Genomic DNA, 17,030 nt, shown 5'->3' with positions numbered 1-17,030 from the left:
GATGTCATTAGATATTTTTAGAAGAGCAGTCTCCACGCTGTGAAGCCTCTTGTACGCAGACTGCATGGTCTCATGAAGGTCATAGTCCTGTCGGTGTGATGTCAGTCTTTTGGCGACTACTTTCTCGAGAACTTTGGCGAGAAAAGGCAGGTTAGATATGGGCCGATAACTGCTCATCTCATCACGATCTAGGGATGACTTCTTCAGTACAGGAGTAACATGAGCAAGTTTCAGCAACTCCGGAAACTTCCCTTCGTTTAGAGAAGCATTGACTATCCTTGAGATAAGCATGGCCATCAAGTCATCATTTTCCTTCACAACTGAGGTAGGAATCGGATCCAGGGAGCATGACTTAGCAGGGGTCATTCGAATGACTCTTTGTACCTCTAGCGGACTTGTGGGCGTGAGGGTATTCAGACGCGCACTGCCAGAGGAGGTTACTTCGTTGTTTAACTCTACTCCATCACTTGAAGACATATCTGACTGCAGGTTGCATCTAATAGACTCAATCTTACCAATGAAATACCTTGAGAATTTAGAGGCTAGATCATCAGGTGAGGAATGATGTGGAAGTGCCGTAGTTGATTCAGTCTTCCGGTGCAGGAGCTTGTTGATGATGGCGTAGAGTGCCTTCTGATCATTTCCACAAACAACTATGAGTTCATTGTAGTCGGCCTTAGCATCAGCAAACAATTCCTGGACTCGATTTCTCTGCTTGTAAGTGTCGGCTTGCATGGTGATGTAGATATACAGTAGGCTTGCGGGTGCACCATGTGTGGGAGAGAAAGAGAGGATAGAGTATAGCCCAGTTACTTCTCGCATGTGCACTTGCACTGACGTGTGTACTTTAGCTTGGTCTTTGGTCTTTGGTCAGAGCAGGCATTGGAGCAAGTGCACTTCACATCCAGGTGGAACACATCCTTGGCGAGGGGTAGCGTGGTCTAAATGGGAAGCAGCTTGCCGTCCTCTTCCTTCCACCCATGATTGATTGGGTTGTTGACAGGCATCATAGACATGTGGGCTGTTGCCCAGATGCTCGACTGAAAGACACTCCTCTTCAGATGTTGATACAGAGCATCTTTGGTTGGAGGAATTCTCTACACGTCCCTGGTCTTCTGTCATTCGGACGAGGTCAACATCATTGTCCTCATCATTCAAGTACAGCCGACAGACAAAGTTTGTAGCCACTTCTTTCAACCTTGGCGATGTTTCAAATGGAATGATGGAAATTACACAGAAGGATTACGACAACATCAGTGTCTCCACTATAAACCATCCCAAGAGAAGAGGATTGGAGGGCGTGGAGCAGATGTACTAAGACACGCGTGTCAGCTTCCTCATGGTTGCACTGATTCATAGATGAACCGTTTCCAGCATGGAGCACTTGATCACCTGATGTGACGTAGACACTTTTGTCATCAGGGAAATGCTTTCTATGATCTTCTTGGACAAGAATGAGAATAGTTCCTTCTTGTTGTCATCGTTTGTTAGAAACTTCTGCCAATTTCCTGGAAGTTTTGCAGAACCAGATACTCGTTGTCGTATGCCCTTTCCATGTTTTTCTCTTGTGCCTCCTTTCAATGTCAGTGCACGATACTGGTCCCAGACAATGTCTACTCTTGTTAATCGCTTCAAGTCGTGGCAAATTCTTGGGCAGAATACCTTATCGAAATATGAATCAAAGTTCTTGCCTTGGACAACTGTACCAGGAAGTGAGTGTATCAGTGCTCCACCGTCAATAACAATGAAGTCGTAAGAATCTAGTGCAACTAGTTCCTTGCTGACATGAATGGCACTACTTGTTGTGTCTTCCATGATATATGCCAACGAATCTGACTTGGTACAAGAGTTGAGAGACCCTTCGGATGATAATGCAGCAGGGTATGGGGAAGATTCATGATGAAAAACTCCTCCAAATCCCCTCCGCGGCTGTCTAGTACAAGAAAAGCTTGCCCATAAAGCTCTGCATGGCGATTGAAGTGCTGCATTTTAAGCTTAATTGCTGAATTCTTTTGTGTTTTCTTCTCATGGAACAACTGTAAGTTGTTTTGTTTGATTGGTGCTGTCAGAGGTGTGTCATTTGAGGTAAGCACATGCTTTCTGAAGTTGTTGTACTGATCTTGTCCAATAGACTCGACTTCATGGACAGATTCTGCAGCAGCTGGAGACTCACACACCTTCCAGGTCTCGGATAAAGATTGGTATCCACCTGGCGTAATTCTGGTAATCCAGAGCAAAAAACAGAGGCACAAGCTTCCTCAGGGTAGTAACCCTGAGTTCCAACTTTCGCTCCCGATGTGCCCGGATGAACATGAATATGATCTGTTGGTTCTTGTGTACGAGTAGCCAGAATTTGAATGTTGGACTTTCTTTGGAAGCTGCCATGACCCAATCCTCAAGAGTCCTCTTGGTTCCACTGTTTTTGTAGGCTCGCTTCAGAAGGCTGTCAAGCACCAGAAGAGTAACTTGATGTGCATATCTTGTTCTCATTGCATTGGATGCTTTTAGAAAAGCTGTGGCTGCTGCTTCTGTCTTAACTAGCCCAGCTTTTGTCAGGGTTTCAGGCCATCCAGACCCACGCATAAGATCTCCCATGGTGCTCCATAAAGCCATCTCAATGTGGAGCCCCCCCCCCCCAAGCATAACCACAAACTTGTCCTCCCCAAAGATGTCAGGATAGGTCCACTGCGTTTTCTTTGCGAGATCATAGAGTGGTTGGTCCACTACCAACACAGGGATTTGGTGTGGGTTGAGGTGCTCAGTTGTCCCTTTCACCAGTTTCATTCCATGTCGAATCATTCCTGAAGTGGCGGCCTTTTCATGGAAAAGTGGCAGGAGGGCTTCAATGTTTTTTTCCGGTTGTCCAACAGTATCTGATCGAGCTGCATGGTAGGAAGACCACATCTCTGGAGTGTGTATTTCTGTATCACAATCTGCATATAGGATGTCATTAACTGCAGCCATCCATGCCTGTTCGTGCTGTTTCTCCTCATCAAACGAACTCGTTGCCACTGGTTGCACATCTTTCACCGGAGGCTGGGTGATAAAATTTCGGCCCACAGGTGGTACAAACGTGTACGGGTTCACTGCTGCATGCACCTGTTTTCTGTGAGTTGATCAGTAGACATTCGTGTTCCAACCCAGGCTTTTGTGATGAAGGAATCTGAAATATTGAGATACCAGTTTCATGGAAGGATGAGCTTGCAGTGCGTAATGTAGGATTATAATCCAGGTTATCCAGGGCTGAAACTGTGAAAATGTTCCGATGCAAGTTTGTAGGACACACTATAGCGGCGTTGTTCCTTGTCTGATCTGCAATAGCCTGTATTTCCACTTATAATTAATACAAGTATGTATTCTTTACTTATCACTCGTGACCAAATGATTTGAGAAACAAATCTAAACAACCATTTTCAGCAGGATTTGCAGCATTTGCTGTCTCATGTAGATATGGAAACAGTGATACTTTCTCACTATTGTCACGTGAGGGCGCCATACTAGTGTTATTTCTGCTTATTGCAGTTCTAAGACCTTCTAGTTTGGGGAATAATAACTCTGTAAAACAAAGAGCTATTGATCCCATATTCTTCTGACATGCTAAAAATGTATCTTGGAACATTTCTGGAAGGTTTCATGGTAATTCCCTTATTCATTCCATATTTATAATGCAATATGTTCCTTTATAATTTTCATTTTTTGATTTATTTTTTTTTTAAACATGAAATTTATGCAAATTTATGCAAATTAAGCAAAATATATTAATCATATAAATTTCTAATTGTGTCTATTAATCTCACTGGGCTTGAAAACATCAGTTTCAACACTTAAATGACTTCAAATGGAGAGTTTAATCCAACTTTGTGAGGATTGTCTAGAAGTTGGCGGCCATTTTGGATTTTGGCGGCCATTTTGAATATTTTTTTACTTATGTGCTTGACACTCGAACCAAAATTGATTTATAGATCATTACCTTTACAGTGGTACCAAAATTTAAGCTTTTACATCAACTTGAAATGAAAACCCAAATTAACACATGCAAGGCCCCCCACTAATGATAACATCACTGCCTGCGCGCTGCGTTGTGCGCTCACATCATAATTCGCATGGGCGCAATCTTAATTTAGGCATAAACCACTTTACAGTGTTAAATTGACAAATTGACAAATTGACAAATTCAAACCGATTGTAAACTTCTCCACTACCCCAATGTGGGTGACATGAGAATAAATTGTCAATGCCATAAATTGTCATTGTCATTGCCACTGACCTCGACTAGAGGTCATTTGGTTTGTTTACTCGTATATTAAAATGGCGCCCATGTCTGCGCATGCGCTTTGTTGAAACCGTAAACTGGTGTATTCAACTCAGTTTTTGCACTGTTCGTTTCACGCTTGTTTGTTTTATTATGATATCAGTTTATCAAAGACCACTCCGATCACTGACGCAGTCCTACGTCAGGAAAAAAACGCTTCGTGTGCAACGGACATCAGTTCATTGTACTTTATGTACATATCATACTTTATCATTTCTTTCTTTCTGTGTTCATTATACATATGATGTTACCATTTCTTTAGTTTGACCTGGTATGTGGAATGGAAGATCAGGCTCAAATATCCCAATCAGTTTACTACGGCGGTTACCTAGCTGGATCAATCATCAACGGAACATTGGCGGATATGTAAGCAATTAATTTAAAGGGGATCCGTCATACATGTCCTTATGCCTAATGTCTTACATCTCAATTTGACTGGATAATTATCTGTAGAATATACATCATTATCTAAAATTTATAACGTTTTATAATTAATTCAGGTTGCATCGTTTCCATCATATAATTTCTTTGAACAAACCGCCCACATGAAGATATATAAATACGTGTGTGTGTGTGTGTGTGTGTATACAAATATGATGTGATATATACAATACATATATAACACACTTGCATAGAAATACATGTACATCTCTCACAATATTGCAACATACAAAGCTAAAAGGCCATCCCACAATATGCTTCATTTGTATTTCTGAAGGAATTAGCCTTCATGTACATATCATTCCTCATTATTATTGTAATTATCATCATCATCACAATCTTCATCTTCTTCTTTATTATCGTTATTATAACAACCGTCGCCTTCGTCATCATATTCCATCATTTTCTCACGGCCGTTGTCATTAAAAAAAGAAATTGTATCATTGCTTGTGGATTGCATCTTTTGCTTTATACTTGTATGTTTGAAGAGTTGGACGATGGTGGATGCTTATGATATTGATGTTTGTCCGGCTAATCTCGGGGATAGCTATAGCATTCTCCCCCAACTGGTGGGTCTTCACTGTTCTGCGGTTCTTCCAGGGTTACGCTACTATATATATCATCGCCTTCATTGTAGGTAAGAGATTAAGAACAATGTGGTACCCCTTCTCTTCCACGCCCCATAGCGCTCATGGTGCCAAGGCAAATATTGATTTGTACCTTTAATTATAAGATTTGACTATGAACCCCTTCTCTATATAAAAGGAAAATTCACATATCCTGAAGCGCAAATTTTCAGTTACAACATATATGAATTTAAATTTAGAAACAACAATGTCAACAGAACATTGAGAATATGACGTCAGTAATTAAAGATATCAAATAATACTTCATATTGGAATGACATCATAACCTCTGTTAAGTAGAAATGATGCATGAAATCATATTTACCTTTTCACGCCCTTTGAGAATATGTAATCAAAAGTGGGGGCCACCTTTCATTCTGAGGAGTTAAAGCAGGTCCAAATTTGGCAATTAAACAAATATAATAAACAAAATTCGCGCGCACGTGCATTTCTAGGTATTACATGCGCGTATCGTAGCTGAATGGTCAAAAGGGGCTAGCAAAGAGAAGGAATTGTCATGAATAGAATCAGGAACCCAGATATATATGAAAACTGGGTTTCTAGCTTTCATACGACCAACGTATTGAAAAATGCGAGCGTATGTGCGTGAGGGCACATTTTTTGAAAAGGTTGAGAATGGCCTGAAAAAATATGCAAATGTAATTTGAGACAATTGTTAGCATTTTCAATTTGTCGGGTGATATGTTGATATGCTGCCCATTAAGTGTCGTGATATCGAATTTTGTTGTGACTTGGTAACATTGTCGAAGGTTCTTTAAAAAAATTGCGTAATTTGTGTATGAAATGTTACTTATTAACTTCCTTCTACTGTACCCTCTAACATGCCAAAAAATCCTGAAAAAATTCTCAAACCACAAAAATATTGATGGTTTTCTAAGAAGGCGTCACTGTGCAACACCCTCTAACAGTGAATAACAGTAAATTCTTGCAACCATATTTAAATTTTCTAAACCGTTTTTAAATTAAACTAAGACATAAGATTTTAAAAATCTGCCAACAGTTCAATGTATGGAATAGAATATAGAGCCAATTCATTGTTTTGTGACGATTTACATTCACCTTAAATAAAAATTAAAGTTGTAATAATATAGTTGGGAGAATTATAAAGGCATCGATCAGATCAGTTGTTCCCAATTTGTATCGTTAATAATGATCCGTTTTCACTCAAACTTTCATATTATCTTTAATTGTACATCTAGCATTGAAGTCTCTAACTTTAATAGCACCATTTTCTCTTAAAGGTAATACAAAGTTTTGGTATAGGGTCATGAATTTGGTTCAAATGAACATATTGGAAGCATATGCGATCCTACAATATTCAGTGATCGTTGTCGCGATTGAAATCATGCCTAAAATTATTAAATTGTAAATAATAAACTCTTTATGTTGTATAGCTCCCTCTCAAGGTCAAGATATTAATTAAGCTATAAAACAATGTTTCTTTGCTTAAATCGACGGATCAGCTATCCCCGTTTGGAAATTATATATCACAACTACATTTTCTGAGATTTTCATGGTCGCAGCTACCATAGTACGGCCATAGGCGCTATTTGAAATTTATCAAAATTTACCGGGAGCACCGGTAAATTTTTATATTCCATTTTTCTAGAAAGCAGAAATGTTTTAGGGGCTAAATTTTCTAGTGCTTATAATACATCTACAGGGGCATCCAAATATATCGAAATTGTAAAGAATCACTCTCCACTCCACTCTCCATAATTTCCAAAAATTCCCAAAACTTTGTATTACCTTTAATCTTTACAATGTTACCAAGTCCCGTAAAGTGTTACGTCATGTTGTTAATGTTAATTCACTAGATGACGTCACATAATTAAAACGACCTACGTGTGCTCAGGCCTCAATAGGGTCTACCAATGTTCCTATTTTGAAACCGTAAAATCTAATTTCTATTCTTGAGAAGTCTGTTCCACAAGAAATATACAGACAGAAAGAAACAAAAAATCCTGACAAATATAAGAGGTGTTATAAACGATAGTACAAACCTCCTACTAATATTAACCTTTGTTCTCTAGGAACCGAGTTTGTCGGGCCATCGAAACGTAACGTCACCGGTATTATCTTCGTTATCCCTTTTGCTCTCGGCTACGTTTGCCTCGCGGGCATCGCCTACTTCGTACCATACTGGAGGACTTTAGAACTTATTTGCGTCTCCCCAGCACTTATCTACATTGGCTTGATGTTGTAAGAGGATTTATAGAATCATTACTTTTTTATATATTGAAATATGTAGTGTGGTGTCTATCTGGCGTTACCTTTTTTTGTGGACATGACACTTATCAGCATTGAATTAGTTTGGAGGAAAAGATTCAAGGGAAACCTTAACCCCCCAAAAGAACTTTACATATTCTGAGGTATTTATTATATTCTTGCCCATTAATCTACAAGATTCCCTACCAAAGTATATGAGAGAAGCATGAAGCAGGAATAATGTACAGTTTCCCAGCATGACATGGGCATTGCCTTATTGACTAAAGTATCTTCTATTATGAAAGACGCATCACATCCAATAGTTTCTTGTTTAACTTTTAATCAATCAGGAATCCGCTGGTGTGTAAAAATTAAACCCAGAGAGCCAGATTCAGAAATTTCCAAATTGCATACACATCTAAACAAATCACGAACACAAATTCCTCAGCTGTAAGCGAAGTAATAGCGATTATGATTATTTCTTAACTTTTTCTCTACCCACCCAGTAAAATAATTTTGTAAGGATTGGGTGGAAAGTATTCCACCTTATCAACTTTGTGGGTTGAAAACATCCGTTGTACAGCTCTGCTGTTGATTTACTTTGTATAAGTCATATAATTGTCTTGTTATGTCGTATGCTGAGAGCTGGAGTACCGCAGCTGCTCATAGACGTTTTCTTTATAGAGTATTGACGCCCCTATGGCTTTCAGCACACGACGCCATGTTCTTGTCTCATGTTTCCCATATTACATGTTTCACCAAAAGAAATCAAACTTCCGTATTATATATATGGACATCATCATTTTGAATCTTGAATCTTGATAATGCCAAGAATATCTTTATGTATATATATCTCTTGTATATTTTTGGAAGGAATATTGTACAACAAAGGGCAGGAACATATCTCTCTATACAAATACCTACACTTGTTCTTTGAGGTTAAGTTTTCTTTAAGGAATGGGCATTCTATATCACATGCTGACGGCCTTTTAGTTTATATTCAGTCATTCAGTCTCATGAAAGACACGGATACGTTAACTAATTGCATTAGATTCAAGACTGCTTTGAAGAAAAGCATTATTCTCCTTTGTTCCGTGAACGGAGGGATACAATGCGTGTTCCCAAACTCTCCTGCTCGTAACAAAATAAAATGGTCTACCTATATTGACTTTACACACGGGGCTTTTACTGCTAAAAAAAGGGGGGGTCGATGGGAACACGCATATGCGTACCCTAAATCACACTGAGTGGGGGCCGGGCGGTTATATTAAATAAAAACACAGGAATTAACACCTTTCACTTCACCCAAACGCCAACAGCTCCATATTTCCATATCTTACAATGTTGTGACAACGCAAGTCTTTATTCTCTCCTGTTAGCTTTCTTCCGGAATCGGTTCGTTGGCAAATATCGATGGGAAAGTATGACGAGGCGGAAAAGACTCTAGTGAAGATTGCTAACTCGAACGACAAGCCCCTTTCAGGTCCATTCTTCAGCAGTGATTTTAAGAAGAAACAAGTAAGTACTTAAATACGGAAAGAGAATAATGGCATATGCAGAAATCAACTAACACGGAAACGGATCCTCTCTGGCAAGATGATGAAAGGAGGGGGTGGAGCAACAGATGGAGGAGCAGGAGATGGAGGAAGGAAGATTAGGAGACTATGTAATGACTTTGGCGGTCCCCCGTGTTGAGACTTAGGGTGCGTCAATGCTCAATTTTGAAGGCAGAATGAGCGATTTGAAACGCTCATCGTAAACGCTCATCGTAAACGCTCATCGTAAAGGCAGTTCCACGGTGTATGCTCACTGTTTATGCTCACTTCTCTGGCTCCTCCAGACATGATTCTAGCTCTGCAGCTGGATTCGCAAACCTGCACTGCGCATGCTACGTTAACCCAATTTATATGCGTTTACAAATGATTGTGCGTTTATGCTTCCCTAGAATCGCCTATCCAAAAGCACCTTTTCGTGAGTTTACGATCGGCGATTGTGATCGTCGTTTTTCGGTGATTCTACAAAAAAATAAGAAAGGACGCAACCGTGTTTTGAACTAAACGCGTAACAAATGCTTCATTCTGGCCAGAAAAACTTGAGCATAAACGTACGGGCGTAGGTCTCCTAGTTGATAAGCAAAGTAGCATACACATGCTTTAGCAGTGTCGCAAAACAAACACTGGAAAATTGTTGTGGGTTTGTGCGTGTTCGCGCGTGTATGTGTGTGACTGTGTTTGCGTGTGGTGCCAACAGACGATGCAAAAATAATGTATTTGTTTTCATAACGGCTCCAGAGCCGTTTATGCACAGAGTTTGGCCAACTTGGTTTCACTGGGTCACAACAAGGCGTATATTCGTTTGTTTTGTGCTTGCCCAACAAAGCAGTAGTCGCCTTATTGTGTCCAACCCGAACCGGGTTGGCCAATCTCTCCTAATCAATAGCACTGAGTGGCTCTTTAATGCACCTCCTCCCCGATAAAAGTCTAAGTTAACTGCTAATTTCCGATTGTGGTAGGAGGAAAACAAAACAATTTCCAGTAACCTTTCATCGTTTTTTTAATCTCTGTTAGTCCTAATAAGAAATCTACTTCGTGATGTAATTAGAATTGCTTCTAGTCACTTTTTTATGACATGCAATTCTTTCACCACAGACATGACACATTCAGATTGGTTTTCAGTTAGACACTCTTATGCTCTGTTACATTTAGGATATGTGTAAATTATTATTACTAGAATCAATACTATTATTATTATCATTAATATGACTATAGTGAATATCAATTATTTTTAATGTTATCATTATTATTATGATCATATTATCATTACTATCATCATTATTATTATCATTATCTTTATTATTCGTATAGGAGGCTGCACCAAGGGAGAGACGAGCTACAGGAATTGACATATTCCGCCAGCCTCGAATGAGACTACGAACCATCAATTTTATCTTTACCTGGTTTGTCCAATTTAATTTGAACTTCTGATACTGATTTAGCCTAAGCCTGTAAATGAAAATTATTATTTTCATTATCATCATTATTATTATATTATTATCATTATTATTATTGTTATTGTAATCATTATCAGTATCAATACAGTTGCTAGCTATGATTGCATTATCGGCTGGCTAGCAATATAGGCCTACAATGTGTTTATAAAGGACTATATGGCTGTTTATACAGCAGTAGTAAATATTCTGACGCTTGTTATGAATTGTAACAAAATGATGTAACGTTATTGGACATTGGCTACAATGTGGCTTCAGTAATAGTTTTTTTCTTCTTCGTGTTGTCCTTTATCAGGATGGTGAATTCCTTGGTGTACCACGGTCTATCACTAAACACCTCAAACCTCGGTGTCAACGAATACGTCGCCTTCGCAGTTTCAGGAGCCGTCGAGATCCCTGCTTACCTTCTCTCCGTGGTCGCCATCGAGATCAAGTTCATAGGACGGAGGATTAGTCTCAGTGTGTGCATGTTGGTCGCCGGCGTGGCTTGCCTCTCTACATCCGCCATACGTAAGATAATGAAAGTTAATGGATCAATTCAATTCAAATTTATTGGTCCAAAAGGAAATGAGATGAGACTGTTGCTTAAAGGCGTCGTTTAACAATGTTTCTAGTTTCACAAATCTGAGATGCATGGCTTTACGTGTTATCAGTGTCTGTGATATGGCGTTATGTCGTAGCCCTAAACAAACTGCGCTTCAAAATGATCATGAAGTGCCTCAAAAAATAAAAAAAAATTGAGTGACCGGTTTAACAATACTCATTTTCTCAAATATACTGTAGTGTTAACAAAAAACGGTTCTTGAAATTTAGATTTCAAATCATAAATATCTTGATAATCAGATCGGCTTGTAAAATTCATGGGATCCCTGACTGACCTAATGGTTTATAATTATAATTGCAGCATGAGCTCAATCCAGAATTTTGTTAAGAATCTGAGGCAAAGAGACCAAATCCCTTCAAGGTAATGATCCCACTCCCTCTCTCCTTCTAGTTCCCCTACTCTGTGTAAACAGTGGCGGCTCCCGTATTTCATAATAAAGGGACGGTTTGTTACACATGCATGCTATGGCAGTTGACAAAGGAAGAGAAACTTACATGTACATGCACCTCCCCCGTAACAATGCACTATTTGTACAAAACAGCTGCAAGAAAGAAGGCAACATTATTTAACAATTTTCTATTTACCCATTTATCAGAACTTGGACAAAAGTCTGTCAATCCTATTAGCAATCACTTTCATCATCTTCTTTATTTATATCTATCTCTGTCTTTTTTCTCTTTCTTTAATATTCATAGCACCCGGAGCAGCACTCACATCAGTTGCAATGATTGGTAAATTTGGAATTTCGGCATCTTTCGCAATCCTGTATCTGTACACCGCGGAGCTGTACCCAACCAACATCAGGTAAAGCTTGTGTATATTTACACGGTATTGTAAATTAAGGTCATCAACACATTTTGTTAACACATGTAAAGGTATAATAATAAATAAGGAATAAACATAGATATGTAAACCAATAAATATATTCATTAATAAATGAATGACGGAATAAATAATCCAATCAATCAACCAACCAATCAATCAATAAGTAAATACGTGAATCAATGAACAAATCAGTCCAGTTAATCTTTCATCCGACTCAGAGAAATAATGTTTTGAAAGGGCTGCCTGAAACATAATGGAATTGCGAAACAAACAATAAGAAAATATACTAGTTGTTTATATTATTTGGCACATTGGTTACGGTGGACTGCAAAAGAAAATTCAACTTCATCATCGTATATTTTTTTCTTCATTTTATTTCATTTATTTCCACATCTCATAAAAAAGCATTTAACAATTTACATACAATATCTGATTAACACAAGTAAACAAAACAAGAAAATAGCATAACAATATTCAAAGAATTTAAATCACCTAGAACTAATACTTAAGACTGTGGTGGAGCCAATAGAGGCCATTGACCTATCAAGGGCTGGTCTTCAGGAATAAATTAATAATATATAGGTAGGTACAAAACATAATTAAGTACATAACAAAAGGGAAACAGGCGGTCTGTGTGAAGGAAAAGTATACACAAAGAATATTTGAGCATAAATACTTCAGGTAATGTAGTAATTCTTTTTTTAAATCAAGATATTTTAGCACATTAAAAGGCATTGTTTATATTTGCGTTTGAAAGAGGCAAGCGATGGGCTGTTTTTTTTTTATGTCATCACGTAATGAATTCCATAGTTGAGGTCCCAAGTGACGGACCGTCTGTTGGGACGACTTATACTTTAACAATTGCACACGTCGTCCATTGCAATATCTGGTATTGTACTGATACATTTCAGAGTTTAACAAGAAAATATTACTAAAAACCTCAGGTAGCAAGTTGTTGAAATACTTGTACATAAATAATGCAGTTTGCAATTTACCAAGGTTAAAAATATTTAAGACTTTAAGGTCACTTGGTGTCCTGGGATGAGAGTTGGTCATTACACGCAGAGCTCTTTTTGTAATACATATAGCTTATTTATTAAAGTATTTGAACATTTCCCCTATACTATATTACAATAAGAAAGATATGGCAAGATCAATGTGTTATATGAATTGGTTAAAATTCTCAGAGGAATGAAAGGCCTCATTATATATAATACTCCAATGGTACGTGGTATTTTCCCCATGATTTCATCAATATGACAAGACCAAGTCAGGCTATCGTCTACAGCAATTCCAAGAAATTTTATGCAGTATACTTTATCAATCTTGTAATTATGAATGTATGTATCTTCAATTTCATCATTAAGATGTCTATTTTTTTTCTTAAACATTATTAGAGCAATTTTTGTTCCAAAGGCCTTTTTATGTCATACTCAGTTTACGTGAAATTATTTCTTCGGGGAACACAGGAGCGTGGCAATGGGGACCTGCTCGATGTTTTCACGAATCGCCGGCATTGTGGCGCCCCTCATACTCATACTGGCCAAGATTTGGACTCCACTACCCCTCGTCATCTACGGGTCCGTCTCAGTGATCGCTAGCCTACTGACTCTCTTCCTCCCCGAAACTTTGGGCCACAAGCTCCCCGAGACAATCGAAGAAAGCGAAAATTTTGGAAGGTATTGCAAAGTGTTATTCCCTCTTACCCGAACCCCCTCTTTTTCCCTCCATATTCCTCCCTCCCACTCCATCCCACTCCCACCCCTGCCTCTTATCATACCAAGTCCTGGAGCCCCCCCCCCCCCCCCTCTTCCTCCACTCCCCCACTCGCTCCATCCCCTGAACTCACTCTCAATGGCAATGCAAAATTGTGTGTGAACTTTCTCATTTCTCTGTGCAAAAACTGTAGCGCGTGTACTGTCTCTTAAAAAGATGATGGGATTTTAATTTTGGCTTATTTCTAGAATATAAGATACTTTTACACCAATCGATAAGTCCTGCATTTTTTATTCCTGCATATACAAATGAGAGAATCAGTCAAGAAACTGAAAAGAGAGCAGACTTAATAATTGACCATGCTTGAACCTTGTTTGATAGCTCCTATCAAACAAGCTTTCTTTCTTGGTGGTACTTCTCTAAGTACCCCTCAGGAACAAAACGAGAAGGGATTGGGAGGGCACATTTTTGTTCGTTAGTCCTCGATCGTTGCTCTTATTTTGCTTTTCGGAAGAAGTTGGATCCTTAAAGTTTGCGTCTGTTGTTGTATATGGAACTTTTGAGATCGGCTGGCATTTTCCAGTCATTGATGGAGTGTGGAATGAAGGAATATTCAAAACAGTTGGAAAGGATAAGGTATTGAATATAGAATTTGTTGAGGAACTTCTATAACCCGAAACCTAAATTGCAATCCTAACCCTATTCACCTTTGAAAGCTAGGAGCAATCATTGTTGCAGTAGCAAATGTCGGATCGCCCATATGACCATATTTGTAATGCTGAGATTTTGTTCTTTTCATACAGGAAATCTGATGAGAACAACACCAGCTCGGGTAGAAATGGCGTCTACATTCTTAACCAGGATGGGCGTGAAGAGAAGGAGATTAAAGAGAATGGAGGGGTCAACACCATGGATTACGTGAATCCTGCTTCATTCAATATTCAAGATGAGAATGACCACGGCAAACGGGATAGTGGCGTGCAAGCTGATTTACCGGAACAACCTTAGAAAAGTACATGTACCTTCGCGAAAAAGAGGTGTACAAAACGATATATCGGCTTGACGAAGTACTGTTAGCACAATTGCAAACACATTCGAGAAAAATGTAAGGGCTAAGTCAATATCATATCGTACATCCAACAGATATCATGTTTTGGGTGTCGTGATACTTTACTTTTTATGTTCGCTGCAATGTTCGCACATTTTGTATACAGTGCGTCCCAAAAAAAACTATACACTTTTGAAATGGCTGCCAAATATTCTGGGGGGGGGGGAGTTTTATATACTTGTACGGAAAGCTCATGAACGTAACTTCCATATGACACCAAAATATCCGAAAATAATTCATGTTTGGGTGATAATTCATTAAAAGTTAGATGGCTAAGACCATAGCAGACTAGCCCTCTTGCAGACGGTTAATTTCCATACTCTACGTATTAAACATAAGGGGAGTGGGTGGCAGGGCGCCTTTGACTAGATCGCTAGCGCTCAGAAAAAATATAACTGTTTGGAATAAAGAATGATGACAATGGTCAAGTTTGTTACATGTTGTAACAAATTCAAGAACACTGATGAAGTGTGTAATTAATTTTAAAAGAATGATAACCAACTATTAAAGAATGATAACAATTTAGTGAATTGGCGTAATGATTTACAAGGTTTGACATTTTATTGCAACTCTGTTGATGACATTATCTTAATTAATTAATTTTGAATTGGATGCTAGCTTTTGTGGATTGAAATTGTAGAATGGAATTATCTGACAAGGTTTGTAATTAATTTTAAAAGAATGATAACCAGTGCTCCCTCTAAGGCTTTACATTAATGTCGCAAAATTGGCTCAACAGGTTGAAAAATTGGCTCAAAAGAAATATGAGATAGGGGAATGATTTACAAATTCTGGTGTGAAATATTATTGAAACGCTGTTGACAAAATGATAGCTATATTACATGTAAGCACTCTTTGTATAATTTAGTTTAGATTTTGGTGGTTGGTTTTATGGACTGAAATCATTATAAATAAATATTCATGTGTTTTGTTTTTAATTTACACCAAGATCCCTGTGTTGGGTGTAGGCAGTGTTATTAGTAGCACTAAAGTGTTTTGGAATTGTTTGAATGCTTAAATGTAACCATCCACGACGAACAGGTTGTAACGTTTCAATTTTCAATCGATTTTGATCAAACCTGCATAAAATAAGATTTGAATAATGTATTGCATGTGGTATTTGCTAGGTTAATAGGCCCTCACAATAGTCAATAAAACAATTGATTATCCTTTGTTATGCCTCCGCCACCGAAGGTGGTGCCGGAGGCATCATGTTTTCGGGTTGTCCGTCCGTACGTCCGTACGTCCGTCCGTACGTCCGTACGTCCGTCCCGTTTGACCGTTATCACAATATCTCAAGAACCATTTAAGATTTAAACTTAAGACTCGGGAATAGTATTTATCACCATAGGAAGACGATCTGATTAGATTTTGGAGTACGTAGGTCAAAGGTCACAGGTCACAGAGGTCAACTTATGAAATTCCTTGTATTGAGTTTGTTAGCGCGATATCTCAAGAACCATTTGAGATTTAAACTTCAAACTTAAGGATAGTATGTATCACCATAGGAAGACGATCTGATTAGATTTTGGAGCACGTATGTCAAAGGTCAAGGGTCACAGAGGTCAACTTATGAAATTCCATACATTGAGATTGTTATCATGATATCTCAAGAACCACTGGAGATTTAAACTTCAAACTTAGTGATAGTGTGTATCACTATAGGAAAACAATCTGATTACATTTTGGAGCACGTAGGTCAAAGGTCAAGGGTCATAGAGGTCAACTTATGAAATTCCATACATTGAGATTGTTATCATGATATCTCAAGAACCACTGGAGATGTAAAAACTTCAAACTTAAGGATAGTATGTATCACCATAGGAAGACGATCTGATTAGATTTTGGAGCACGTAGGTCAAAGGTCAAGGGTCACAGAGGTCAACTTATGAAATTCCATACATTGAGATTGTTATCATAATATCTCAAGAACCACTGGAGATTTAAACTTCAAACTTAATGATAGTGTGTATCACCATAGGAAGACAATCTGATTAGATTTTGGAGCACGTAGGTCAAAGGTCAAGGGTCACAGAGGTCAACTTATGAAATTTCATACATTGAGATTGTTATCATGATATCTCAAGAACCACTGGAGATTTAAACTCCAAACTTGTTTAAATTGCTCTATGGCGGAGGCATCATTTTCGACTGCGCGCAGT

At 38.4% G+C, this 17,030-nt stretch overlaps 1 protein-coding gene across 1 annotated transcript; it reads left to right on the top strand.

Moving 5' to 3' along the window:
- Nucleotides 1–10,911: 10,911 nt before the first annotated feature.
- LOC115919224 (organic cation transporter protein-like) lies at nucleotides 10,912–14,768 on the top strand. The gene is made up of 4 exons (XM_030972489.1): nucleotides 10,912–11,125; nucleotides 11,915–12,023; nucleotides 13,514–13,735; nucleotides 14,564–14,768. Exons 1-4 carry the CDS (start codon nucleotides 10,912–10,914, stop codon nucleotides 14,766–14,768), a joined length of 750 nt encoding a protein of 249 aa, XP_030828349.1.
- The last annotated feature ends 2,262 nt before the right edge of the window (nucleotides 14,769–17,030 follow it).

Source organism: Strongylocentrotus purpuratus, unplaced genomic scaffold (genome assembly GCF_000002235.5).
Source record: "Strongylocentrotus purpuratus isolate Spur 01 unplaced genomic scaffold, Spur_5.0 spur5_contig_863, whole genome shotgun sequence".
Taxonomy (NCBI): domain Eukaryota; kingdom Metazoa; phylum Echinodermata; class Echinoidea; order Camarodonta; family Strongylocentrotidae; genus Strongylocentrotus; species Strongylocentrotus purpuratus.
This window is presented reverse-complemented; position numbering and strand designations above follow the sequence as displayed.